The 26908-nt window shown below is 40.6% G+C and overlaps 1 protein-coding gene across 1 annotated transcript; it reads left to right on the top strand.

Annotated features, from left to right (window-relative positions):
- The first annotated feature begins 2026 nt into the window (after nt 1–2026).
- On the top strand, nt 2027–26439 carry EDNRB (endothelin receptor type B). Its single transcript, XM_079902828.1, has 7 exons — nt 2027–2777; nt 17254–17366; nt 17502–17706; nt 19282–19431; nt 19860–19993; nt 20823–20931; nt 23759–26439. The coding sequence occupies exons 1-7, from the start codon at nt 2292–2294 to the stop codon at nt 23891–23893; spliced, it is 1332 nt and encodes a 443-aa protein (XP_079758954.1). The 5' UTR covers nt 2027–2291; the 3' UTR covers nt 23894–26439.
- The last annotated feature ends 469 nt before the right edge of the window (nt 26440–26908 follow it).

Below are 26908 nucleotides of genomic sequence, written 5' to 3'. Positions count from 1 at the left end.
ATTCCTCATTCACATAACACTCTATATTGTTACTCGGCTCAGCTTTGAAGCGACTGAATGTTGACCTTGTTTTTACCAAGACAAGGAGGATGAGTACTGGGTTCAAAATAGCCAGCACTGGAATTAGCACTGGAACTAACACTCATAACCCTAAACCATATTTCTCATTCCTTTAGCATTATTCCTTAATCATATACTTTAGATCACATTTCAAACTTAAAGTTCACCTTTTTAAAATAGAAATTGATTTTCTACTTCGACTTTCCCAGAAAGCATTGCATAGAACACAAAAAATCCAAGATGCTTGTCCCACCTACGCCTTTAACCAGCTGTGAAGCCAAGAATGAGCCACCTGGACTCTACTGTGAATTGCTACAATGAGTGGCTCCTCCTGGCTCTGAAATTTCACAGATCCAACAGGGACTTAGCAGACTGGGGGACAGCAGAGTAATTTCCAGTGTACATGGCGCAGCCTGGATTTCTGACTTCTGTTTTATACAATCTCTGGCCAAAACTGTCAGTCATTATTATTCTTTCTACCCCTTAAAAATTGAGTTCAAGTATGCATAGGAGGAGTTTATGGCTCTGCCTCATAAATAAATATTCTAAATTTGAATGGCAGCTCTCTGATGATTTTCATGCCCCCTATAGGTATCGGGTCCTTCGACAGTAATAAAATCCAGAGATAGGCTGACAATAACACTTCAAGAGATGGCAGGAAGAGAGAAGAGCCTCTGCTAGAGAAAATGAAGGAGGAATTTTAGTTCTCTCCTAGGGCAGTGACAGGGCTTGAAAAGAAAGGATCGTGCTCTTCCGTGTGGGTGGGGACCCATGCGGACTTGAAACTGAAGGGCAAAACAAAAGCAGCCTCTCCCCCACCCTTCCAACGACTAATCAAGGTTTAGGTCTCACGGCGGGATACTTAACTTTTCTCTGAAAAGTCCTAGCGGGCTTGAAACACGTTTAATTCAGAGCCCGGTTCTAGTCTGAAGCCTCGAGCGTCGCGGGGTGTGTGAAAACCTGCCCTTGGTTTAGGCTCATCATCTGAAGAACTGAGAACCATGACAACTCCACAGCCTCCCAGGACGCGTCGCGGGCCGAGGACTGCCCTCTGCGGCCGCGGGCAGGTCCTGCTGATGCAGTGCAGGCGTCGCTCAAGGGGAAAGGTTGCCGCGCGGTCGCAAGAGGCGGGAGGAGTCTGGCGGTGATTGATGGGGAAGGGACGAATGAATAAAGGTACTTGTCTAGGGACAGCAAGGATCCCGAGCAAGCTGCGGAGGCTACACGGTCAGGCATTCCCTCAGCGTTTCGTCAGAGCCAGATCCGCCCGCAGCTGAAGGGAGGCGCGCTCCGCTCCAGGGTAGCCTGGAACCCAGCTGCGAGCCAAGTGCGTCCCGGGAAGGAGGTCCCCGCTGGTCCCTCTGCGCCTGGCGCGTCCGGTCCGCGAGGTAAAAGTTCTGGCTTGGTGTTGAATTAAAATCAGTGATTGAACCTTATCCTGGGGCTTCAGCTTGGATTACTTGTTTGGGGATTTTTTTTTTTTTTTTAATGTATGGATACAGCGAATTTCAATGGGGTTGGAGCGAAGGAGAGCGCGTGAGTGTTTGAAGCCACTTGGAGGGCACAGAAGCTTCCGCGTTAATGCAGATACTCCCCCAATCAGAACTTAGATGTCCCAGAGATTTTCCGAGTCAGCCGGCACACTCGTGGGGGGTCCGGGGGAGCCCGAGCGCAGGCAGCCGGGAAGTAGCTGCTTTCACCCGCGGGGAGGAAGGAGTCTTGGCGTCCACACACAGGGTATCCGGGTTCCTGAGGAGTCAAATGCAGAGACTGGCACATCCCTTGGCCTCTAGGTGCCTTGATTTCCCCCGTCCCCACGCGCCCTTAGCCAGAACGAACACACACGTCTCCCTCTGGGCACAACAGGAGCTCAAAGCTTTGCTCTAGACACCCATCCTTTCCTCCCTGTCACTCCCCTTCCAGAATACCCCACCCCACTGCGAGTCATTTACCCCTCGGGAAACGCAGGGGAGAAAAACCAGCGAAAACTGGCTCTGGAAGGGCAGGAGACGGGCTCGGGCGGGTCACACGCGCCAGAGTCCCCCCACTGACGCGCAAACTTGAGTTACTTTTGCGCGCGGATACTGCGGGCGCGGCTGCGCTCTGCGCTAGCCGCTTGCAGGGGCGTGGCTGGGGTAGCTGACCCGGGTGTCCCGTCTTCCTTCCCTTGCTGATCTCCAGACTGAAAGCTGAAGAGTGGCCACCCGACTCCCCCTGGAGCAGGCAGCAGCATGCAGCCGCTGCCCAGCCTGTGCGGACGCGCCCTGCTGGCGCTGATCCTTGCCTGCGGCGTGGTGGGGGTCCAGGCTGAAGAGAGGGGATTCCCGCCGGCCGGGGCCACTCCGCCACTTCTGGGGGCCGGAGAGATAATGGCGCCCCCAACTAAGACCTCCTGGCCCAGGGGCTCCAACGCCAGCGTGCAGCGGTCGTCCGCATCTCCGCAGATGCCGAAAGGAGCGAGAATGGCGGGAATCCCACCGCGCACCCTTCCCCCGCCCCCGTGCGAAAGACCCATCGAGATCAAGGAGACTTTCAAGTACATCAACACGGTGGTGTCCTGCCTAGTGTTCGTGCTGGGCATCATCGGAAACTCCACACTGCTGAGAATCATTTACAAGAACAAGTGCATGCGAAACGGCCCTAATATCTTGATAGCCAGCCTGGCCCTGGGAGACCTGCTGCACATCGTCATTGATATCCCCATCAATGTCTACAAGGTAAAGGGTGCCTGCTAATATCGCAATGGGAGGGCACACCGTTAGGAAGGGGGAGATGCCAGAGCCTTTGCAGGAAGCTTAGTCACGAAGATCCGTCCCTTCCTAGAAGTCAGTAATCATTGGAACCAAATAGCCTTCTGGTTTCAGTAGCCCACTGCTAAGCCTGGAAAAAGCATAGTCCCCAGACCAGCAGCATAAACATAACTTGGAAACTTGTTAGAAATGACATCTTATAGCCCCACCTCAAACCCTACTAATCCAGAAACTCTGGGTGAAGCACAGTAGTTTGTATTTTAACAAGCCCTGCACGTAAGGTTTGAGAACCACTGGTCCTGAAGGACCTTGTCCCTAAATCCAGCTCACAAGGTACATTCTCTCTACTCAGAAACTGATGATTCATGGACTGGCAGGATTGTTATCACCTGAGAACTTGTTAGAACTGCAAGTCCAACCCAGACTTATTAAATCAGAATCTGCATCTTAAAATACCTAGGTGATTCAAATGCATACTAACCTTGGGAAGCATTTTCTTAAAGGACCCTAACAGTAGAAGGGCTCGAATAGGTTTTTAGGAGACAAACGGTCTAGAAGAAAGAGACCCAGACAGGAGAGTAGGAAAACACCTGCTGTGTTAGTTCACCTGCTGTGAATGACCATACTGTACCTACCCTTTACTGAATGCCTACGATGGACCAAGCGCTGAGATAGATGTGTTACTTTCCTTTACTCCTTCTGACAACCCATGAGTAGACATTACTCCATTTGACAGATGACAGGATGTTCAAGGTCTCACAGTGAGTAAGTGATGGAGGTGAGGAGGATCAGGCTCAATCTGTCAGGTTCCAAAGCGCAAACTGCACCCCATCAATGACTTTGTGGACAAGACCAAGGACACTGAACACAAAGTCTCTAACAGTTTCAGTAGCTAACATCATTATGTGATTACTGCAGGCATCAGAGGGAATGGGCTTGAAGAGCTAGGGCAGGACGCAAACCCCTACACTCTGACTCCCGCTTTGAAGCTCTGGACACTTCCCAACATCTCTGGGCCTCAGCGTCCTCAACTCTACAATAAAGTTTCTAGTGCCCACCGACTGGGGTTTTGTGGTGTTAAGAAAAATAGCCTAAGTGAAAGAGCTGGAAAATTTTAAAGGGCGATGCAAATTTGTAAAACTCTGTTTCCCCATCGTAACCAGCAATAGGAAGTCATGCATAAAAACAGAATCAAAAGTGTAAGGGACCGGGAATGTACTTTGGGGATTTGCCTAAAGCTAGTCCTGGGCTCAGTACAAGGGAAAGAAAAGGCATGTTGGTTTAGGAAAGGATTGTGGGAGATACTTTGATCTTTGTGGCAGGAGAAGTCACCAGATGGCATGCCTTTAAATTGCCTTTTATGAATCTCTGGAAATCCTAATCCAATAAGGCATACATTAAGGAATTCTAGAGATTTCTGAGGTTTAGAGACAGGATTTGGATTAGGATCCAGGTCCTAGAAGGCAACACTCCCAGAAATGAGGGATTAATAGATGAAATCTTAAATTCCTGCATGGGTACCAGCCCTTGTGAACTCTGAGGGTTTCCTGGGAGAAGCACAGGCTGAAATGGGTCCCTTAAATGCAGTCACAGCTCCATTAGGGCCAGAAGTAACCCATTTTAGGAGTCCTACAGACTAAGTCTTACCATTCCAATGTGGCAGGAGAATTTCAATTCAATTCCTCAAAACTGACGAGAAATTTTAGAGTACAAGGTGTTGTGAGAAGTTTTAAATAAGTAATAAGATCCTTCTGAAAAGGGAGATTACATCTAGTTTTGCTAGGCTTGCACAGAGTTTTGTGAAAGATTGTTTAGGAAGGTCCCAGGAAACCCCACATGGTCAGCCCATTTAGAAACCCTCCTAAGTCAGCCAGCAGACGAAGTGCTGTATGGAAGGTTGGATTGAGGGCATTTTGCCTCCAGATCAGATGTAAATCACAGCTCTTCCAGGACCATCTTTCTCTGTCTGGCTAAATTATTGCATTCGATAAGCCAGAGACTATCCTACTCCCAAAGGACACACAGCTTTTCCTTTCCTTTCAAATTCCTTTATGATTTCCCTAGGAAGTTACAACGTTTTGCCTGAAACCATTCAGTCTGTTAAAGCTGTGTTTCTATTTCTGAAATAAACAAACTGAGTCATTACAAATCTGGCCATGTAATCATCCTTTTTGGTCATGAACAAATCCATCACATAGAATTAGGTCCCACCACTAGGTTTGCCATCAGTGAATCCTACATAGTGGCTTTTGGTTTATTTTTATATTGTGCATAAATATGTGTCACTTGAGATACAACAGTAATGGCTACCATTTATTATGTACTCAGTACTTGGTTTAGTTCATTAAATCACTGCAGCAAACCCTATGGAAGAAATATTGTTATCACCCCTGTTTTATGGGGAAACTACATTTTGGAGAGGTAAAGAAGTAAATTGTTCGATGTCACACCACTAGAAGGTCGATGTCACACCACTAGAAAGTGATGAGACTAGGGCTTGAACCCAGGCCTTCTGGCCCTAGAACCCGTGGTCCTCCTGGCCCCCTGCACAGAGTGAGATGAGCATAGATTGCCCTTCTCCAACCTGGAGTATTGTTAGGACCTCATTTCAGTGCAGTGCTGCAATTATGGGACACACTACTACATAGTAGGATACTTGGTAAGCATTTTCAGTTTTAATTTGAGTCATCTGAAGATTTCTATCTCCTGAAATCCCTTTCAGATGATCCGTAATGTATAATACTGATATCACTGTTTGTTATTCTAAAGGCTTTATTTACAAAAACACCTAATCCAGGGCTAGTTAAAAGCCATTTTCCCTTAAATAATTGTGACACCATACAAGTTACAAAAAATGCATTTATAATTTCAGAGTAGTCAAGTATTATACTTCATACAAAGCAACTGAAGTGAATTATGAGTGCCATTTAAATTTATCCTAAAGTGGGGGACTTGAATCTCTAAACTAGCAATTTCTAATTTTGTTTTTGTGGGATGTTATTATTCTCTTGAGAATCCAGTTAATTATCCATCTTATATGTTATATATAATTAACATATAAATAGATAATTTATATATACATTATAATTAATAGATACTATAATGTACATTCACAATTTCTGAGGGTTCATAGAATCCCGCACCTCCTCTGTTGGTTTACCCACAGGCCCAGAAACATCAACGTGAACCTATTACATTAATCTGGACTTCAGTAAATCTAGAGTTCAGTAAAGTTGACAAACCACAAAATGTCATAGATCTGGCTGGAAGCCATGTTCCTTGATGCAGCTGTAGAACGGGATGGGACTTCACAGGGAGAGGCTGCTGTGAGGGCTGACAAAGCCCAGGAAATGTGTCTACTCTGCTCTGACTCCCTCAGGGAACTGTTTCTCTGGAAACTTCTAGACAGTCTTTTCACCAGGGCTCCTGTGTCAAGGAGGCAATCCTGATAGATCGATGTTGTGGGAGACTCAGCAAATCGAAGCTCTAAAAGAGCTTCAGATAATCATGAGAACCTGCTGGAAATAAAAGCCTCGTTTCTCCTTCTCAGCAGCGCACACTAGGGCTGTCACTGCATTACGTAAGAGCATCCAGATGAAAAATGAAAAAGCAAGCGTCCAAAAAGGATGTTTAAAAGTATAGATGTATACATATGTAAATATATTAAATGTTATAAAGAATGTATAGATGCATAAGTACATAGGTGAATATCATTGGTCACAGTGCCTGGCACAAAGTAAGCCAGTAATAAATGTTATTAGGATGCGTGTGAGTGTGTGTGTGTGAATAAGAATGGAAACTTGGGGTTTCTTTTTTCAGCTTTTGCCATTATGAACATGACTACAAATAACATCTTTGCCCATATGGCTTTGCACACATGTGTGACTATATCTGAAGGGTAAATTTCTAGAATTAGAATGATTGAATCAAAGGATATGTACATTTGTAATTTTGATAGATATTGCCATACTGTACCCCAAAATTATTGTTGTACTCTTAGTTTGAATCACTATTTTATGTAACATCTCCATATACATATATAGGTATCAATGTCTATCTTTAATACATACATGGGTCACTATGCCAGTATTTACATGGTCCATGTATGTACCTGACCCCAAAACCAGTGTTTAAGCATCTGATGTGAGGATGAATATCTCCTTATTCACAAGCTACTTATTGTGCCATTCCTGTGTAGACTAAAATGAATGGAATAATCTAGACATTTGTTGCCTATAGGAGCCTAGAGTAAGTTGGAGTAGCACCAATGTCAAAGCTGTATAGGAAGAGCTGGGTATACTTGTAGATGCTGTGAAGTTGTTTATGTTGTTGGTGGTGGTTGGTTGGTTAGTTGGTTTAGTTTAGCTGTGATTTTTAACAAGCCTTGATGGCAGGTTGAAGTTAAAATTTCTTTAACTTCTCTTAACATCTTAAGAAGTTAAAAATGCTTGCGCAAACAATGAGTTTTTAAATTATAACAAGTTCATTCTCTTTGTACTATATTTGCATGGAATAACTGACTCAATATATATATAGTTAACATAAATATAATGTAATATAAATATAATAAATAGCATAAATATAGCTTCCTTTATGTGTAAGCAAATTGAGTTTGAAAACAAATCTCCTTGGAAACTGATGACAGATATCTATGTGGGCAGACTTTGACAAGGATCCAAGTATAATCAGATGTCTAGTGGTGATGGAGAGCTTTCTAAAAATTGAGCTGGTGACCCGTTGGAGTGCCTCTAGATGGTTTTCTTGTTAAGACTTCGTAGGCTACTATTGGAGTCAGAGAGGCTGCCTTCATAGCTCAGAGAAGCATAGCTACTGACCTTTAACGTTTAACTACTTAAGGTGGGGTACGTGTAACATTAAAGTGCTGGTATGTCAAAATGGGAATTGCTTCACTGAACCCTCAAGTGAGTTTCGAGCGAAGTGACCTTGTCACGTAGTCAGACATTCCTGCTTGTAACACAATCAAAGCTGTCTTTCTGAACAAAATCACCTTTCTCACTATCCAGTCTTAGACTACTTCTAGTACTTAATAAGTCTGCATATAATTAACTAATTTCATAGTTAGAAGTAAAAGTGAATGAAGGACCAGCAAACTTAACTTTCAAAGTTATACTTTTCTGATTAGTAAATGCAGTTTATGCATATAGAGCAATAGAAGTAAAGGTATCATTGGGGAGGGGAGTCTAATTTTGCCCAAGATAATAACACTGTGCATATTTCCAGTTAAGTAACTGAGATATTTTAGTGACATTTTTGTGATGTCTAGAGACATCTTAGTAGCAGAAGCATTTTGTACCCAAAACAGAACCTAGATACCTTTGAGGTTCATTTATTTAAAACAACAAAATTTTTAAGGAGTGTTAATTAAGCACATTTGAAGGATTAACATTTTAAAAGTGTTAATAAAGAGTAAGACTATTAGCTTTGCATGACCTTGGGTCAATTAATAAATAAAGCTAACCCCCCAACACCCACGTAGCATAGCGCCTGCAACAATCAATTCCAGACAAACGCTTGTTGACAAAAGATGTTATACTCATATTTTTATAACTGTCCAAAAAAAGGGGGGGAGATTTTGTTCTTTTTTCTATGTGTATGAGGATATTGGCCATAACAGAATAATAGGTCAATAGCAGATGTCAAATAGCCCAGACACTCAAGACTTCCTATTTCTGATTCACCGCTTCACATGTTGGCTGTGAATGCCTGTGACAAAATGGTGGGCAAACTCTTGGCCTTGGGCAATGAAATGTTCCCCAGGTTAACTCGAGGGTGCTTCCTGTGTTTGCCTTTGATCTGCCACTCGGTCACTCCATAAATCCAAGGCTCTTAAAACGTCAAGGCAATGTTTCTTTCAATGTGGTAAGGCTTATCTATCAAAGGCTTTACATTTTTTCTTTGCTCATTTTTAAATGAATCGTTCAAGATTGAAGGCATTTCCATAGTTGTACAAGAGGATGACACAGCCGAGACCATGTTGTTTCAAGGCCAGGGAGCCAGGGTCTTCATTTTCCAAAGAAACCCATATAAGGTATGGCTAATACGCTATAGTTGATGATTTTTAGAGAAACATGCCAAATGCTAATCAATGATTAAGTGCTCTCAGGGGTGTTGACAGATAAAGCCTGAGCTGAAATAAGATTCTAGAGGTAATTTATGATGTGAAACATTCTCTTCCAGGACTTTGCAAAGTTAAGAAGAGGTTGGTTATGTTTGGGAGATAGCTGAGCACGGTGTATGGATACACCTTAGCTGGCAACTGCTCTAATTTCAGACTTTTTTCCTTTCCAGTGCTTTTACTTTAGAGATTGATTATTTCTCTTTCCCTATAGATTCTCTGGTGAAAATGTAAAGGAACAAGAAAATGGCCAAACTGGGATGGTAGGAGAGAGAGAGAAAGAGGATTGTTCTTGAGTCAGAAGTTTATTAGCAAAGTTGACAGAAGCATTTATCAAGCAGTGTTCTGTCCCTGAGTCTCCCAGCCATATTCTCACCACCTAACTCTCATCCCCTCTCTATTTCTCTCCTCCTTAGCTTCATCATGGTTTCCAGAAAGGAGGAAGCCTATTCTCTGGATGTTTACTTTGTACATATCTTCTTCCCCCTCACACAGTGTTTTCAAATTATATTAATGGGCTTTTGAATTCCATGGTAATCAAACGCTTTCTCACCATAGCTTATCCCATAAGCCATTTTCTGGATAGAATTAGGTTTAAGTAAGATATGAAAATACTTAATAAGATTTGTTGAATTCTTTAAGTTTGAGAGTCACTTTCTGAGCCATGAGGCCATCAGGTTATAATTCTTTAGTTTCTTCAGGTGTCACAGCGATCTTAGAAGATCCAGCTCAGCTAAGTGAATCTGACCATAAAGCTAGGTTTGTGAATAGCATGTCTTAATGCTCTTAGTTGAATCTTTTCAAAATATGTGACATGTCAATGAAAGGTTTTAAGCACAAACTGTGGATAAGTTTTTAAGTTCAGGTAATAGGAGAGTAGCAATCCATTTATTTATTGGCCTGTTACAGACTTGGAAATAAATTTCACTGTAACAAAAGTAGGGATATATATTTAAGGTGAACTTAAGTTTCTCTAAGACATATTTATTTTTTATCTTTTTTCTATCTCTTTGCTTCTCTTAAATATTTTGTTTCCAGAAACTTAATTCATTTTAATGGAGTCATTCTTCTATTTCAGCAAGTGATAGGAATCTTTCCAGAGCAGTGGAAAGCCCTCCCTTTGCCACTGTGCACACAACAGATTCCTAGGACAGGGCCTCTGCCTTGAACAACTCCAGGGGGCACTGTTCATATTGTGGTATTTAAATGGTACCCCTGGGGGATAAGCTGACATTATTCCTCACCCACATATTCTAACCCACATGGCCTAATCTTTAAGTGATTAAGTGCATTTTAATGGACCCAGGATGGAACCGGTAACTGATATTCGTCCCCAAGGGCACGGGTGCAATGTATGTCAAGAAATTATTGTCTATGCACTTGACCAGCAGCTTAAATTCTCACTGTATGTTTGAATAAGAAAAAAGAAAGGGAGAGCCGACATGGGAAATCCTTGAATGAGGGTGTACTATCTTATTAAGACGCCAGTTCAATCGCAGAAAAACTCTTATCTGCTACAGGAAACAGAGATAAAAGCAGCAGAATACACCCTTCCCCAAACTTGTGAAACACAACCACTCCATTATTTCCTTCTTTTGACTCTGACTGTAAAAACATTTCTATAATGCCAGTCATTTGAAAGAAATGTTCACAGTTCATCACCAGATGGAACAGACAGCAATCCGGCAAAGCAACCTTAGTTGTCATTTTTAATGTGTTGCTCACCTACCTTCTTAAATGACCGTCTCTTACAGCGTCTCTATGCTTCCAGAGTCCATCTCCACCAAATTTACAACTAAAGCACCTCACTGAATCCCATCAGATAGTGAGAAACAGTAGGTTCTGTTTTTTTAAAGGTCATTTCCCTGATAGGTTTGAGTAGGGGAGAGAGGGGAGGGGAGGAATTTTGCTTTCCACCTTTTACGGACTGCTTGGAAGGCAGAAGTCCAAGAGAAGAGCTAACGCCTCAATCCCAGAGGCCCTGGCTCTATGTGTCAAGAAGACCTGATCATCTGGAAAGGAGGAGGGCATGCACTAGACAATACAAAAATCAATCAATATATAAAATGCATAGTCATCCCAATTCTCTAAAGAAATTGTTTCAAATATGAGAACTGAAAAGTTCATGACAAAAGTTTTATCACAAGATTTTTGCCTTATGATCAAATTCATTTATTTGTCCATGAACTCATTCATTCACTGTTGTTCAACAACATTTAATGAGCAGTCACTGTGTGCCAGGCACTGTGCTAGGCACTAAAAATGTTGTAGAATATTCTGAAACAAAGAAACAGTTAAAGCTCAGTGTATACTGTTAATTTAAAAAAAATAGGAAAGGAAAATGGTATATATGGTTAATGAGGCTATTGAACATTCGTTAGTGCAAGATGGTTAACTTTGGCATTTCCCGACTCTACGGGGCTAGATGCCTTTGGGCATTAAGAGTGCTGTGTATTAATAGGATTTTCTCCATTTAATTTCTCTAGAATGTAATTTTTAATTACAAAAAGAATTGAAAAATATAAATCCCCCAGTTGAAGAGATTTTGTAGGACTCACTTAATCATACTTGTACAGAAAGGATATTTATTTTCTGTTCATGTTATTTATCCTTTTAGAAGTTTTTAAAAAATTATATAATATATATTTAATATAAAAATAATTTTTAAATATGATATAAAATAATTTTTTGGATTCTCTTGACGTTTTCCTTTCTCAAACAGCTGTTTCAACACAAAGTTATGAAATCATGGCCATCCTTGTGTAGAAACCTTGTAGTCAGTATGACCAAGTCTTTTTTCAATCTAGTGTTTATTTATTTATTTGTGTTTACTTTACTCATACAAAAGAAATGTGCTAGGGAAGCAGTAGAAGCCTTAGGCGAAAGGGGCCAGCAGGAGGACAGGCTACCATTTGTCAAATGGACACCACATTGCTCCCAGGACCAACACTAACAAAAGCTCTTCCTTGGATGAACCATCACCATGTGAAAACCAGTGTCAGCTATGGGAGTATTTTCTGACTGGCTCACATTTGATAAATGGTAGGTAATATATATTCAAACTTAGTTTTAAACAGGACCTAAAAATTTAATTCACGTGGCAGGGACCTAGAAACAATATGGACCTCTAACATTCTTTTTGCGATCAGAGAGATTTGATTACGTGCATGATTTGTCTTCAGTATTCAGATCGTGCCCTTACATTATCTAATTGAATGGGGAAAACTGCAGATAAGGAATAAGAATGTATTATTGCTGGGTTTAAAGTTAGAGTTGCCTCCTCTTGCAATAAAGGAGAATCAAATTTCCTCTACCAAGAAGAAAGCTGTATTGTCGGACTTCAAATGATAGATGTTGGACGTCATTATTTTTGTCAAAAAACAGTGAAATAGTTAATTCCCAGGAATTATAAAAATCTCTAAGAACATTCTTTCACCAAATTTTAAAGGTGGCATCTTGGTTGAGAGTGATTTTATTTTTTTTTAAGTTCACAGCTTTTCCCCTATCCAGGGCTTTGTTTATTATTAAACAAGAGGTTGACATCTTTTGCATTTTAAATAAGCTCCAAGCCTAAATTGCCAAGGCATTGAGGCTGGAGGCCATGCAGACAGAGGTGAGCATCAGCAGTGGGTGTGGTCTCTGTCACAGGGTGTCAGGCTTCTTGGTGTGCCCACAAAGCCTTCTGATCAGAGAAGCAGAGGTTGCCAAAGTCATCCTTCTGACAGACTACAAAATAAGAGAAGTGGGCACTCCGTCCCCCCACCTTCTGTGGCCTCTCAGGACTGGCAGCATTCAGGTCTGAGCTGAAATGATGAAGAGGTTTTTTTCAGTCTCTTTCCCTTCGGAAGGGTAGATTAGAAAACCGTAATCTCTCAGCTGTGATTAGGTTTCTGACTATCTCTGTGTTGAACTTGAAGAGAACTGCTACAATTTTCAGTTTGTGTTTCCCTGTCCTCTGTGATAACTTGGGTCAGAGGTTGGGCTGCAGGCCTCCAACTGGTATGAAGAGCAATCATCCAATTTCTAGGCTGAGCCAAAAACAATAGTAACCTCAAAACAGGGCCTGGATTCAGTGCAGAGCTCATTTTCATTGGCCAGACTTCTCTCCCTTCAGTGACCGGACACTCATTCATCTTGATTCATCTGATGGCTGTACCTATGTGATACTAATATTTGCATATTTGGAAATCATTGAAGACAAGAGAACACTTGACACTATCTGAATTTTTGGACAGTAGATGAATAAAATAGCAGGGGGGTTAGAAGAAAGTTTTACTCTACATCTAGATACTTTACCGTTGTTTGACACATAGCTATGGGTTTTAAAATACTAATATTGATTTAATTCTAAACACTTTTCATCTAAGATCAGCTTCTTCAAAACATTACAGATTCTAGAATCAGACCACGTGGGTTCAAATGTGGATCTATTACTTACTTAAGTGAGTGACCAAGGACAAATATGTTAGTTATCTAATGCCGGGAAGCGAATTACCCCCAAACTTAGCAACTTGAAGAATAGCATTTATTACTGTCTCTGTGGGTCAGGAATTCAGGAGCTGCTTAGCTGGTGGTTCTGGCTCAGGGTCTCTTATGAGGGTCAAGATGTTGGCGGGGCAGCAGTCATCAGAAGGTTTGCCTGAGGCTGGAGGATCTTTTCATTCACACACTTGGCAAATTAGTGCCAGCCGTTTTTAGGTGGGCTCAGTTCCTTGTCACCTGTTGGGAGTCTTCATAGGGGTGCTTGAGTCTTCTCCTGACACGGCAGCTCCCCCAGAATGAGTGATCCAAGAGAGAGCAAGCCATAATGCCTTCTATGAACTAGTCTCAGATGTCACACATCATCACACCCACCACATTCTATTCACTAAAAGCAAATCATTAGGTCCAACCCGTGTTCAAGGGCAGGAAAATGAGGATTCACCTTTTGAAGGGAGGAGTATCAAAGAATTTGTGGGCATATTTAAAATCAACACAGCAAGTTAATAAACTTCTAAGTGCCCCTAAGTTTTTTTACCTATAAAATGGGGGTAATAGTAACACTACCTCATAGGATTGCTTTGGGAATTCAATGATATATCATGTGTAAAGGGCCTAGAATAGTGCCTAGTCCCTTGTAAGTACCATATATGTGTTAGTTTTGCTTCCCACCCCCCACCCCAATACATATAAAGGCAATCAGATGATTAGACAGAATATTACCTGGATAGTTTGTACCAAACTGGGTCTGGCAGGGTTCTTTTAACTGTTTGGAATCTTTTTATTATGTTTCCAAGGGTAATTGGCAAGTCTTTTAAAGCACCTTGAGTTCATAGCTGGTTCAGACTTGCAGGACCCTGGCTCTTTCCCATTTCAGCCAATGTCTCCACCATTCACATGATCAACCTCCTTGAGTTTCCTGAGTCCTCATATCTTATATCCAACCCATCAACAAGTCCTGCTAGCTCTGCTTTCAATACATATCCAGTCTATATAACCCATTCTTTTCAGCCCCAGGGCATCACAAGTTTCAGCCCACAATCTCTCATCAAAGCTTCCTTTCTTGACTCTACCTTCTAGTCTACATTGAGCTTCCAGAGTGATCTTTTTCTATTTTTTAATTAATTAATTATTTGTTTATTTGGCTGTGCAGGTCTTAGTTGCAGCATGCTGGTTTCTCTAGTTGTGGTACGCAGGCTCCAGAGCACGCAAGCTCTGTAGATGCAGCGTGCCGGGCTTAGTTGCCCCACGGCACGTGGGATCTTAGCCCCCCAACCAGGGATTGAACCTGCGTCCTCTGCATTGGAAGGCTGATTCCCTGGACCACCAGGGAAGTCCCCAGAGTGACGTTTTAAAAAACATAAATAAGATGATGCCATTTTCCATTTCCCTGTTCAAAATCTTGCAATGGATTTCCTAAAATAAAAACAAAAACAAAAAAAACCATTCAGACTCCTCCCTGTGCAACTACATCTCCTAGACACTTGGCCTGGACCACTCGACCCCAGCCTTGAGAGCCTTCTTGCTGTCCCTTCCTCTCACTAAGCTTCTTTTGACCTCAGGGCCTTTGCATTTGCTCTTTCTTCTGCCTAGAATGCTCTTTGCATGGCTTACATTTTTTAGTCAGGTCCCTACTGCAGGTTGCCTCTTCAGAGAGACCTTGCTGAGAAGCCTATCAAGAAAGCTCCCTAAATTCCACCATAATCTTTCAATATGGTGACACCGCCTGTGTGACACCATATTAAGTATTTATGTGTTTTGTGTTTGCCTCCCTCACTAGACTGTAAGCTCCATGAGAGCAGGGAGTTTGCCTTGTTCACTGATAGGCACTCTGTACTCCGAATGGTGTATGGCACATAGTGGGTACTCAATAAATGTTTGTTGAATGAATGAATGAACAAGCAGAGTTATAAGTCAGCTCATTAATCCAGAGGTCCCAAGTTAGAGGCTGGTATGACACATAAAAATATTTTGTTAATACAATGTTATCTGACAGTGGTTTTTTTAAAAAATATGAATTAGTTGACAATTTTTATAAATTGTGAGATTTCATATAGAAATTCCAATTTGGGGCTAAAAATCAAGATACTTTTGTATTGGGGATCTCTTGGCAAAAATCACATCAAGTTTATTAGCAGCAGCTCCATTTAGACAGGATTTACCCCAGACCCCTCTGTTCCCTATTATTCCTGACACCAGTGACTTTCTTACACCTGGCTTCCTCCACTCTTCTGTTGCCTGCCTGGCCTTGCAGGCTTTCAAACCCTAGAAAAAGCATATTTGCTGTAAGTATGCCAACATTTGTTCTATATGTCGGTGTAACTTTTCATGTCTACCTTAGAAATGAAATTGGTTCCACGTTGGAGCTCCGAGTCATGTTCGTACCGAAACACACATTTCAGCTTTGGGTGCCACTCTAGTTACAGAACAATCACCCAGCATGACAAACTCCACAAAGAACCTTCACGAGTGAAAGAACGGAAAGACTCAATTGTGTTTCAAAATAGTTTTCACTTTTGGAAGGTTATTTTTTAAAACATTAAAACACACACAGAGACACGTAGATTTGAAATACTTTTCTTTATTTTCAAAACCTCATGAACGTTCGACCCAGATGTTTACCTAAAGTGATTCATTTACCAGGGTGGGGCACACCCAGTTGTCCTAAAAAAGAAAATCACTGAGTTTAACAATAGATGGTTGCATAGTCTGAAGTCAGATAAACGGAAATATATATACAGTACCAAGAACTAGGTCTTTTGCTCGCTGGATAGCCACTGCCTATATATTTTAGGGGGCTGAATATTTAAGCATCTGCTGTGTGTCAGGAACTGTACTAGGCAATTGCAGAAGTTCTTTTCTTTTTGATGGGCTAGGGGTTCCAGACAGCAAAAACTTAACCAAACAAACAAGTATGGTATAATATATACAATAGGAGTTGATAAGTGCTCTGGATGAAACGGGCAGTGGGGTAGGATGAGGGAGATGGGGAGGCCTGACCAGTTCCTATACTTAATGGTGTGGTCAGGGTAGGTCATGTTGAAAAGATGAGATCTGAGTAAGACGTGAAGGAGGTCAAGGAGTTAGCCAAGTGGATCTGTGGGAGAAAAGCCTTCCAGGATAAGGAAGAACCTCAAGTGAAGCCCTAAGGAAGGAGTGTGCCTGCTGGATTCAAGGAGCTGTGTGCCGAGTTACAGACCAGTCAAGTTGACTAGAGTGAAGAATAAGTACACGAACACACACACTGTTCTCCATAGGAGTCGTCTAGTCTCTCTGGCTAAGAAACATTTGTCTTTTTTTGTTGGTTTTTTTTTTGGCCATGCCACATGGCATGTGAGATCTTAGTTCCCCGACCAGGGATGGAACCCTGCATTGGAAGCGTGGAGTCGTAACCACTGGACCACCAGGGAAGTCCCACGTCACCTATTTTTAGTTAACCTTCTTTTGATTTGGCCACCAGCTGAGTATTTGAGACTCTATAACAGTATGAGAGGCATTTTCAGCACTGCAGGCCCGATCTTGTAAGGGGAACTTAAGCAACTGGCCCCAGTTGGCCCTGCAGTGGAGGAGACCTTGACCCTAAGCTACTGTCTGCGTATAGCTAATTCTCCTGAACTGGCTGCCCTTTCATTATTCCCAATCCACTTCCTTGTTCCAGATATCAAACACAAGGGCTTTTCAGAGGAGTAGTCTATGAGAAAAAGAATAAGAACTGGAATTTGTTATTTTAACTCTACATGTTCATTTGTCTCCACTAAGTGAAACATACAGTTCAGAGGGCGCCCTGTGAAAATCTCCCTAACAGAGCTTCGTGTCTCCTCAACGCAGCTACTTGCCGAGGACTGGCCCTTTGGAGTTGAGATGTGTAAGCTGGTGCCTTTCATACAGAAGGCCTCTGTGGGAATCACTGTGCTGAGTCTATGTGCTCTAAGTATTGACAGGTAAGAGCATATATCTAAGCCAGGTATATCCTGACTGCTATCCTAGTGATTGCTATGCTACTTAGAAAATAAACTGTTTAATTCAATAAAACTGGGCTCTGCCAGCTTGGCAAATGATTATGTTTTACTCTTCAGATATCGAGCTGTTGCTTCTTGGAGTCGAATTAAAGGAATCGGGGTTCCAAAATGGACAGCAGTAGAAATTGTTTTAATTTGGGTGGTCTCCGTGGTCCTGGCTGTCCCTGAAGCCGTGGGTTTTGATATGATTACCACTGACTACAAAGGCAGTTATCTGAGAATCTGTTTGCTCCATCCCACTCAGAAAACAGCCTTCATGCAGGTAAATTTTACTCTTTTGTCCCCCTTTCTGTTGTTGCCTTATAAATATTTAGCTGTTTTTCCCCTGATCTCCTCTTCTTGGGAAGCTACTGATTTATGACTGTCCTTGGCATGAATTAAGAGTGTAGGTCCTAGGGCTGTGGGGTTAACGGTGACTAATGACCCAGGCTGCAAGAAGCTGGGTCACTACTTCTCCAAGAATCTCCTGGTGCTCAGGAATACAGATAAACCAAGTTTACATGAGAGAATCGATTTGAAACTATAGCTTTTCTACTCAAATTCCCATAAGGACTGGCAGCTACTACATATTCTGTATGAAGCAGCACAGCAGTCATCAGAGCGAGCGTGTGGCTCAGGGAACGATCAAGTAGAAGTCACCCTGGTATGGATGGATTGATCCGTGAAGCTCGGGATGAATAACAAGCTTGTCCTCTCTCTAAAGGGAAAGCTGCCGTTGCAAAGAACTTCATCTTGGCCATTTATTCAAGAGCTTTTAATCAGGAAATAGGAAAAGAATGGTAATACTGGTCATCAGAAGATAGATCCTAAGTGTAAAAGGCTCTTCCCAACAGAATGGGTTAAGAGAAGTTAACGCAAAGGGGGCTGGTCCAAATGTCACCAATGATTATTTTCTATTTTACACATAAGACGAGATAAAGCTTTATGAATATATGTATAGATCGTGGTAAACAAAAGAATAAAGAGGGGCATTAATGTGAAATTGAGAATGAGACTGCTGTTTTCTTGTTTCTTTCTTTTTTTTTTTTTTTTGCGGTACGCGGCCCTTTCACTGTTGTGGCCTCTCCTATTGCGGAGCACAGGCTCAGTGGCCATGGCTCACGGGCCCAGCCGCTCCGCAGCATGTGGGATCTTCCCGGACCGGGGCATGAACCCATGTCCCCTGCATCAGGCGGACTCTCAACCACTGCGCCACCAGGGAAGCCCTCTTGTTTCTTATTAGTTAAAATGGGAAAAGTACTGCACAGATTACGTAAATTCTACTCCAACACAGATATATCTGGAACAACAATTTTAAGAAAAAAAAGAAAGCAGAAAAAGAATAAGAGAAAAAGCATGCTACAAGCAGCTTTGATTTTTAGTTGATAGGTTAGATGTATACATCCATTAGGTAAATGATTAATATAGACCTCTTCCTACCTGCTTTTCCCATAAACAAACTTGTTAAAAAGTGAAAAACTCCCATAAACACTAGGATATCTTTACCCATTCAGATGTGGTATTTCACACAAAGAATTCCTTAAGGATAACTTGCCTATGTGAAGACAAAAATATTTGAATTACCAAATATTTAAAATTTTGCCCAATTACTTACATTTTTATGTGTAATGATAGCACACTTCCTTAGAGAATTGAAATGCTTTTTAGGAAAAGTTTGTTTCATTTAATTTAATTATTTGTTCAGCAGACGTGGCCTGAAAGATTCTACATAGTATTTATAAAATGGATCGACTTTAGAAGATAATTTCTCCTTGATGAGTATTTTTTAGTTTAACGTTTGATATGTAAGATTTTCTTACAGAGGAATATTAAGTATAACATTCTCTCTTCCCCATAGTTTTACAAGACAGCTAAAGATTGGTGGCTATTCAGTTTCTATTTCTGCTTGCCATTGGCCATCACTGCATTGTTTTATACCCTGATGACCTGTGAAATGTTGAGAAAGAAGAGTGGCATGCAAATTGCTTTAAATGATCACTTAAAGCAGGTAAGAAAATAGAAATATTTGCTGACTCATGATTACAATCCTGATTATGAATATGAAAATTATCATGGTGATAAGAAACTAAAATTATCATACACCACAGCATACTTCCTTTTTCTTGTGCTGGTATTTTTTAATATACAAAGAATGTTTTTTATATTATCTATCTGGAGATATTCTACATAGTCTAAAAAGATGTAAAAAGAGCCATTACTTTTTAAAGATGAATCTCTAATCATTTTCTGTCTAATTCACATTATTAGACAGTTTAAAGCTGTCCAGTTCTTTATTCAGTTTAAAGCTCAGTGTCCTGAATTTTTACAAATGCCACTGATTTTTTGTAAACGATATTAAATATTTTGTTTGGAAAGCGAGAATGCTGTGATTATAATGAGGCGTCTATTCAGTGTCTGACTGTGGTTTTATTTCAGAGACGGGAAGTGGCCAAAACAGTATTTTGCCTGGTCCTTGTCTTTGCCCTGTGTTGGCTTCCTCTTCACCTCAGCAGGATTTTGAAGCGCACTCTTTATGATCGGAATGATCCCAATAGATGTGAACTATTGAGGTAAGAAAGGTAAAATAGAAATAATTGTGTAAATAAATGCCATTCAGAAGTTTGTCCATTGATTCCTTTCATTGGCAAGAGAGAGAGTACCATTTTTCTAATCCTTAGGGAGCAAATAAGAAGGCCATCTTTTTACCTTTACTCCTATTTCCAAGGGAGAAGTAAAGGGACTTAGGAGAACACTGGGAATGGACAGCCAGGGTTGTCCAAATGAGCGAGTAGCACAATTGAAAACGTTAGGTCTGATTCTCCTTTGCACTTTGTAAATCCTTTCTTTTCATCCAGCCTCAGCGCTTCCAAAAGAGATTTCATTTTTTAAAATTATTATTAATTAATTAATTAATTTTTGGCTGCGTTGGATCTTCATTGCTGCACGCGGGCTTTCTCTAGTTGCGGCGAGCGGGGGCTACTCTTTGTTGCAGTGCACGGGCTTCTCATTGCAGTGGCTTTTCTCGTTGCAGAGCACAGGCTCTAGGTGCACAGGCTCAGTAGTTGTGGTGCATGGGCTTAGCTGCTCTGCGGTATATGGGATCTTCCCGGACCAGGACTCGAACCTGTGTCCCCTGCCTTGACAGGTGGATTCTTAACCACTGCACCACCAGGGAAGTCCTGAGATTTCATTTTAAATGAGAGAATTGGGCATGGGGGGTGAGGCGATGACAGGGACAGAGAATGAGAGAGAGAGATCATAATTGGCAAAGACTAGTGATAAAGTCAAAACCATTGTAAATGGCTAATTTTTTTGTTCACAAAACACAAAAGTCTGTAAAGAATATATGTTCATAGCAGCATATTTTTTTACAGACATGTCTTGTATTATTTTTTGCAGCTTTTTGTTGGTATTGGACTACATTGGCATCAACATGGCCTCCCTGAATTCCTGTATTAACCCAATAGCTCTGTATTTGGTGAGCAAAAGATTCAAAAACTGCTTTAAGGTAAGAGAGTATTTGAAAATCAAAAGCCCTTTTTAATCTGGCATCAAATATAACCCTTCCAAACTATTAATATTTCTATCCAAAGAGATCTAGTCAATTGTTTTGCAGTTTCCCCTAGTATTACATGATAGACATTTCTTTCTTTTTTATTTATTTATTTTATTTTTGGCTGCGTTGGGTCTTCGTTGCTGCGCACGGGCTTTCTATAGTTGCGGTGAGCGGGGACTGCTCTTCGTTGCGGTGCGCGAGCTTCTCATTGTAGTGGCTTCTCTTGTTGCGGAGCACCGGCGCTAGGCACACGGGCTTCAGTAGTTGTGGCTCGGGGGCTCTAGAGCACAGGCTCAGTAGTTGTGGTGCACGGGCTTAGTTGCTCTGCGGCATGTGGGATCTTCCCGGACCAGGGCTCGAACCTGTGTCCCCGGCCTTGACAGGCGGATTCTTAACCACTGCGCCACCAGGGAAGCCCTAGACGTTTCTTTTTAAATGTGAATTTTGCTCATAAATCACTATAATTGATTTCTGCCTACAAATCCCAGTCAACCATTCCCTACTGCCTCAACCAATCAATTTTACTCATAGAGTTACACAGAAAATGAATAAAAATTGCATGCATTGATGTCTGACAAATATCACATGATAAAATAAGAGCTACACATGATTAAAGGCACTGTTCCCATTTTTGGAAGATTTTGGACCATGCAGCACACTGTAGATCATAACTAAGTTAGTTTCTTTTTCATACAGAGGTGACAATAACGAGTCAAACAAAGCAGTTTAATTCAGGTTTTACCTCCACTTTTCTGCCTTCATTCTATAGCAGAGAAGTGCTCCTTGATGTGGAATATGTGCAATTATTCCTCATTTGCCTGCTTGCATTTGTGTGTAACATCTATCCATCCATTCATTCACTCCTTCAACAATCTAGCATAAATAAAATATTCCCTTCCTTTATGTGGGAATGATTCACTTGTCCCTGGTGTAACAGAACCCAGATTCAGCTGCTCACCACTCATGTGCCAATAATTCGAGAGGCAAGTGTCAGTAAAAAAGAAAGGGTGCTTTAATCAGAAAAGCCAGCAGTCTGGGGAGATGGTGGACTCGTGTCCAGAGACCAACACCAAAGATTCTGCTCAGCCATGAGTTTTTAAAGGGAAAAATGGAGGGGGAAGAATCTCAATGAATCATCAAGGCAGGAGGTTGGGTTCTGCCTCTCCCCTGCGGACAGACTGGCTGGCTCTCTCTTCAGATGTTATCTTGCCTGAGTGGTCTGCATGCAGGATTGCTTGGGGGGGGGCTACTGTGGGTAGAGAGCTAGTCTTACTTGTTTTTATCTAGGAAGAGAATCGACAGGTTAGGCAAGGCATGGTGTGCATTCAGGAGAGCATAAGTCAGGAATTAGTTTCAATTGCTTAGTGATCACATTCCTATAATTAGGTTCTTTCAAGGTTAGAGGGGAACAGAAATGGGCAAACAGGAAAGGGGCAAAAGAGCTGCTTTCAGTTCCCCACTGTCAAACACCATTCCATTTCTATGGGATTAGGGGCAAAGGTCTATCTTCTGTAACTTCTTCATGCTGACATGGGACGCCATATTCTCAGAGTGGAAGATGTCAACATGGGTCTGTAACATCTCTTTGCCGACAATTTTATTGTAGTTGTGTGCTTACATATACGGGCAGAACAAGCTACAATTATTCTGCTGCCCACCAAGATACAGATTATTATGAGCAATAATGTTAATCCCATTCTCCTGAGGCTCGTTCTGGGACTTGTGCTGGCCACAGATTCAGTACTGCTCAGGATGATGCAGCTTGTGTCATGGTTACAGTCTGGTCGTCATGGAGTTAGCTTTTTCCCTCTGGTGGCAGTTACCGTACCTGTACAACAACTGGGGAATGTGCATCAGACACTGAGTCTGTGGCTCTATTGTCCTAATTATTAACTGCTGGGTTTTGTACTGGAGGGCGTGGTGCCTTGGTTCTGCTTGGTTCCACTGGAAGTTCATTATTGGAAAACCGAGAACTTAGCTTCCTTGTAAGATCAAAGGCAGTCTATAAAATTCTTCACTTACTCATAAACTCATAGATTTTAGAGCTAGAAGAGAACGTCACCAGATCATGTCCCTCATTTTACAGAACAGAAAGCAATGGAACTCACATTTTCTTATACATATAAATTCTCAGAAAACAAACAGAATTAACAGGATTTTTAAAAATCCAAGAAAAAATCTGGATGACTAAAACTGAGACACATATACTTTATAACCTTATTGTGTAACAGTATTGAAAAGTCACATGAGATTAAACACGTGGCTGAAAAAAATGGTGATGTAATATTAAGTTTATTGACATGGAAAGATGTTTATGTCACTGTCAAGGCCATGGAGTAGTATGTATAGTCCAGTTTTATTAACATAATTATACACACACTTCCACAAACATGCACAAATACAGTCATGTTGTAGATATGTGTGGTAATATTTCCATTTGCATAGGAAAAAGTCTTGAGTTATGTATTTATCAAATATTAAAAGTATTTCTCAAGTAATCAAGAGTAAGTATCAAGAATTAAGAGTGGCTTTCTCTTTCAATTTGAATTAAAAGATGAGGAAGTTTAATTATGTACATTTTTCTTCTCTGTATTTTCTAGTTTAAAAGAATTATCATATACTACTCATGTAGTTATATGTTTTTAAGGGGAAAATAAGAGGGCATGGAGAGAAATTGGCAGAATTGCATATCATGCAAAGAAAGCCAGAATTCTGGAGAGTAGGAAGGGTTGTGATAGTGTAACTGATGTGAACTTATGAGTTACTTTGTTTTGTACAGTCATGCTTATGCTGCTGGTGCCAGTCATTTGAAGAAAAGCAGTCCTTGGAGGAAAAGCAGTCGTGCTTAAAGTTCAAAGCTAATGATCACGGATATGACAACTTCCGTTCCAGTAATAAATACAGCTCATCTTGAAAGAAGGAATATTCATTTTCTTTACTTTGGACAGAAATCATTAAAACAATGAGGCATCCGCCAAACAAAACAAAACAACTGTGTGTTTGCACAAAACGATGTAAAAATGTAAGAGTGATTATTTTCTTAACACTCAGAGTTACTCATGACATTTTATGAGCTGTTTACAGCATGAGAAGAAAAGTGATGAGAATTAAGAAAGCCTCATTGTGAAAGCACTTAATCCTTTACAGTCAGCACTTCAATGTGGCTCTTCCGAACTTCTGGTATATTCATACACCACTTACGTTTAAATTGAGCTCACTCAGAATTCCTATTAAAGATGTTTATTTTTTATAGTAAGGTGAATCGGATGCAAAGGATAAGTGTGTTGCTGCGAAACAGAATTTTTAAATGAAATTTAAATTGCTCAATTTAAAATTTTAAAAATCTTTTAAAGGACCTTTTCTATTAATAGTCTCACACCATTGGTTGGACTGTAATTGGAGACAAAATATGGAAGCAGTTCAGCTGGTGTATTTTTTTTGATGTTAGAGACATATTTAAATGATCAGGAGGGAGTATCAGAGAGATTGAGGTTTTTGAAAATATTCAACTTTACATTCAGATAAGATCAAATGTCACAAAGGGACACAGAGAGAAGGTTTGGAATGCCATCCCAAAACACTGCTTTAAAATCTCCTATTCGTGTACTCTGCAAAGAAAATACTACCTACAGTTTTTTTGAGGATTATTAAAACATTCTTCTTCTTTCACTATTGTAGTTTAAATGCTATTTGTTCAGTTTTGTCATCTGTAAATACTTAGCTACAATACACAACGTGTAGATGATTAAACGAAGGGCAGGCCCCAGTGTTCATACCTTTACAATGGAGAAATGCCACGAACCCCATAATGGACAGAATGTGAGTTGCCTGGAGCAGTGTCCACATGGCAAAGGAGAAAGCAGCATCTTCTCTCACCCCTGCTGCAGTTAAGATCGTCTCTGGCAATGCATCATACGATAGTTAAAACACTATTTTTAAGATCATAGATATTAGAGTCAATGTAACAGTTACCTGTAAAGCTTATTACTAATTTTTATATTATTTGTGTAAATAACTAATAGAAAAGAATGCTGGATGTGGTGCTTTCCTACCACTTACAGGCAAAACTGCTTTTTGAGACTGTTAAGAACCTCCTACTTTGTGCATTCTTGCCTAATTCTTTCATCTCCCCAGCAAAGCGCCTCAGGTTAACTTGGATGAGATGTGTGTGAAAGTATGTACAAGAGAAAACGGAAGACAGAGGAAATGAGATGGGGCGGGAGGAAACCCATGGGGACAGATTCCGTTTCTTAGCCTGATGTTCGTCACTGCCCGTCATATCAATGCAAAAGGTCCTGATTCTGTTCCAGCAAAACAGTGCAATGTTCTCACAGTGGCTTCAGGAACAAATTGGGCCCAAGAGCTTTAACTCTGTCTTAAAATATAACAGAGTTTCTACCCTTGTTTTTTGGTTTTTTTTGTGTGTGTGTGGTTTTTTTTTTTTTTTTTTTGGTAACCCAGGGCCACAGCCACATGTTGAGAATAAGCGAGCAATGTTGTTTTCTGCCAGCATCTAAGGTGATGCTACCAAAACCCCAATAATGGGACCAGAATGAAAGGACAGTAATTAATTCACATGCCACATGGAATCTATTTACAAATCCCAGGCTTATTTATTAATTTCTTCCCAATCACTTTTTCAGATGCTTGTCATCAAGAAAGACATTTCAAACTTCGGATTTTAAATTAACTTTGGGTTACTACTGTTTTCAGTTTGTTAATATATTTTTTATTCCTATTTAAATTTGAGCTCATTTTATTACCATTCATTTTGTTTCTCATCTGCATCATAATGCCCCTTCCTTCTCCCTGTCAGAGTTGTGGTCTGTGATCATCTTGCCAAATTTTAAACTGCACACAAATAGCATATACATGCATTATTTATAATGAAATTGTGTTCAGTAGCTTTTCTAAAAATGTTTGATTCAAAATTTTAACATACTGACAAAGGTTGGTAAGAAACAAGCATGATTTCTTAGCATGAATAAAATCAATATGGGAAAAGGTGCTACTGTTTAACTTTAAAACGTATTTTCTAGTATTAAGGACTGTACAATATAACAATGGACAAAAATAATGTTAACATGGATGTAAAACTTAAAAGATTTATAAGCGATTTTAGACTGTTTTCTCCTTTATATTTGCTAACATGGGTGCGTGTTAGTATTGACAGCTTACAACATATGGCCAAAGGAATACAGTTTATAACAAAGCATGGGTATGCTGTAGCTAACTTTATAAAATTGTAATATAACCATGTAAAATAATTATATATTTTGTTTTTCTGAGGTCACTTAAAGTGGCAACTAATGTAGTTGCTAATTCTATGTTATGTAAACAAAATCAATAAAAATTTAAATTGCTTTAAAAAAAGACCAGCTTGTTTTTCACTGTGCAGGCAATAACTAATACTAATTTATTAGTAAGTGTTTAAAGGAAATATAAATGTTACAAATGGACATTATTTATGTTAAACACACAATTATCAAGGAAATATGAAAGCTGTTACATTAAAATGCCAAATTTCTGTTCTGTTTTATTGAGGTGAGTAACCAGATATATACACATTCAGTTTTCTGAGGTTGGTTATCTGACTGATTGTTTCCAATGGCACCTTGTGTCTTTCCATCTCTGGTTTCCTGCCTTTGGAGCATTTCATTGTTTAATCATTATTGTACCACAGGTGAAAGTTGAAAGGCTGAAATGAGATTTTGGAATCACTCATTTCAGTTCATAAGCTCTGAGTGCAAGATGGGATGAAATTAATAAGAAGAAAGGTTCCTACTTGACAGGAGATAGAAATGATAACAAAATTTAATACAAGGCAAAATGAAGTGACCACTAAATAACTGTGTACTGACTGCTCTTGAGGTTCACGTGTCTGTATCTCTTAGCACATAATCCCTTTCTTTCCCTGACAAAAATCATC

Source organism: Stenella coeruleoalba (assembly GCF_951394435.1).
Source record: "Stenella coeruleoalba genome assembly, chromosome: 18".
Lineage (NCBI taxonomy): Eukaryota > Metazoa > Chordata > Mammalia > Artiodactyla > Delphinidae > Stenella > Stenella coeruleoalba.
Note: the sequence above shows the minus strand (reverse complement) of the source record. Positions and strands in the feature narration are given on the sequence as shown.

Bases quoted from the DNA above. Each gene is read 5' to 3' on its own strand.
- EDNRB (XM_079902828.1), top strand. From the start codon at position 2,292: ATGCAGCCGCTGCCCAGCCTGTGCGGACGCGCCCTGCTGGCGCTGATC. The intron at 2,778-17,253 runs GTAAAGGGTGCC...TCCTCAACGCAG, and splicing joins TCCCCATCAATGTCTACAAG to CTACTTGCCGAGGACTGGCC. The intron at 20,932-23,758 runs GTAAGAGAGTAT...TGTTTTGTACAG, and splicing joins GATTCAAAAACTGCTTTAAG to TCATGCTTATGCTGCTGGTG.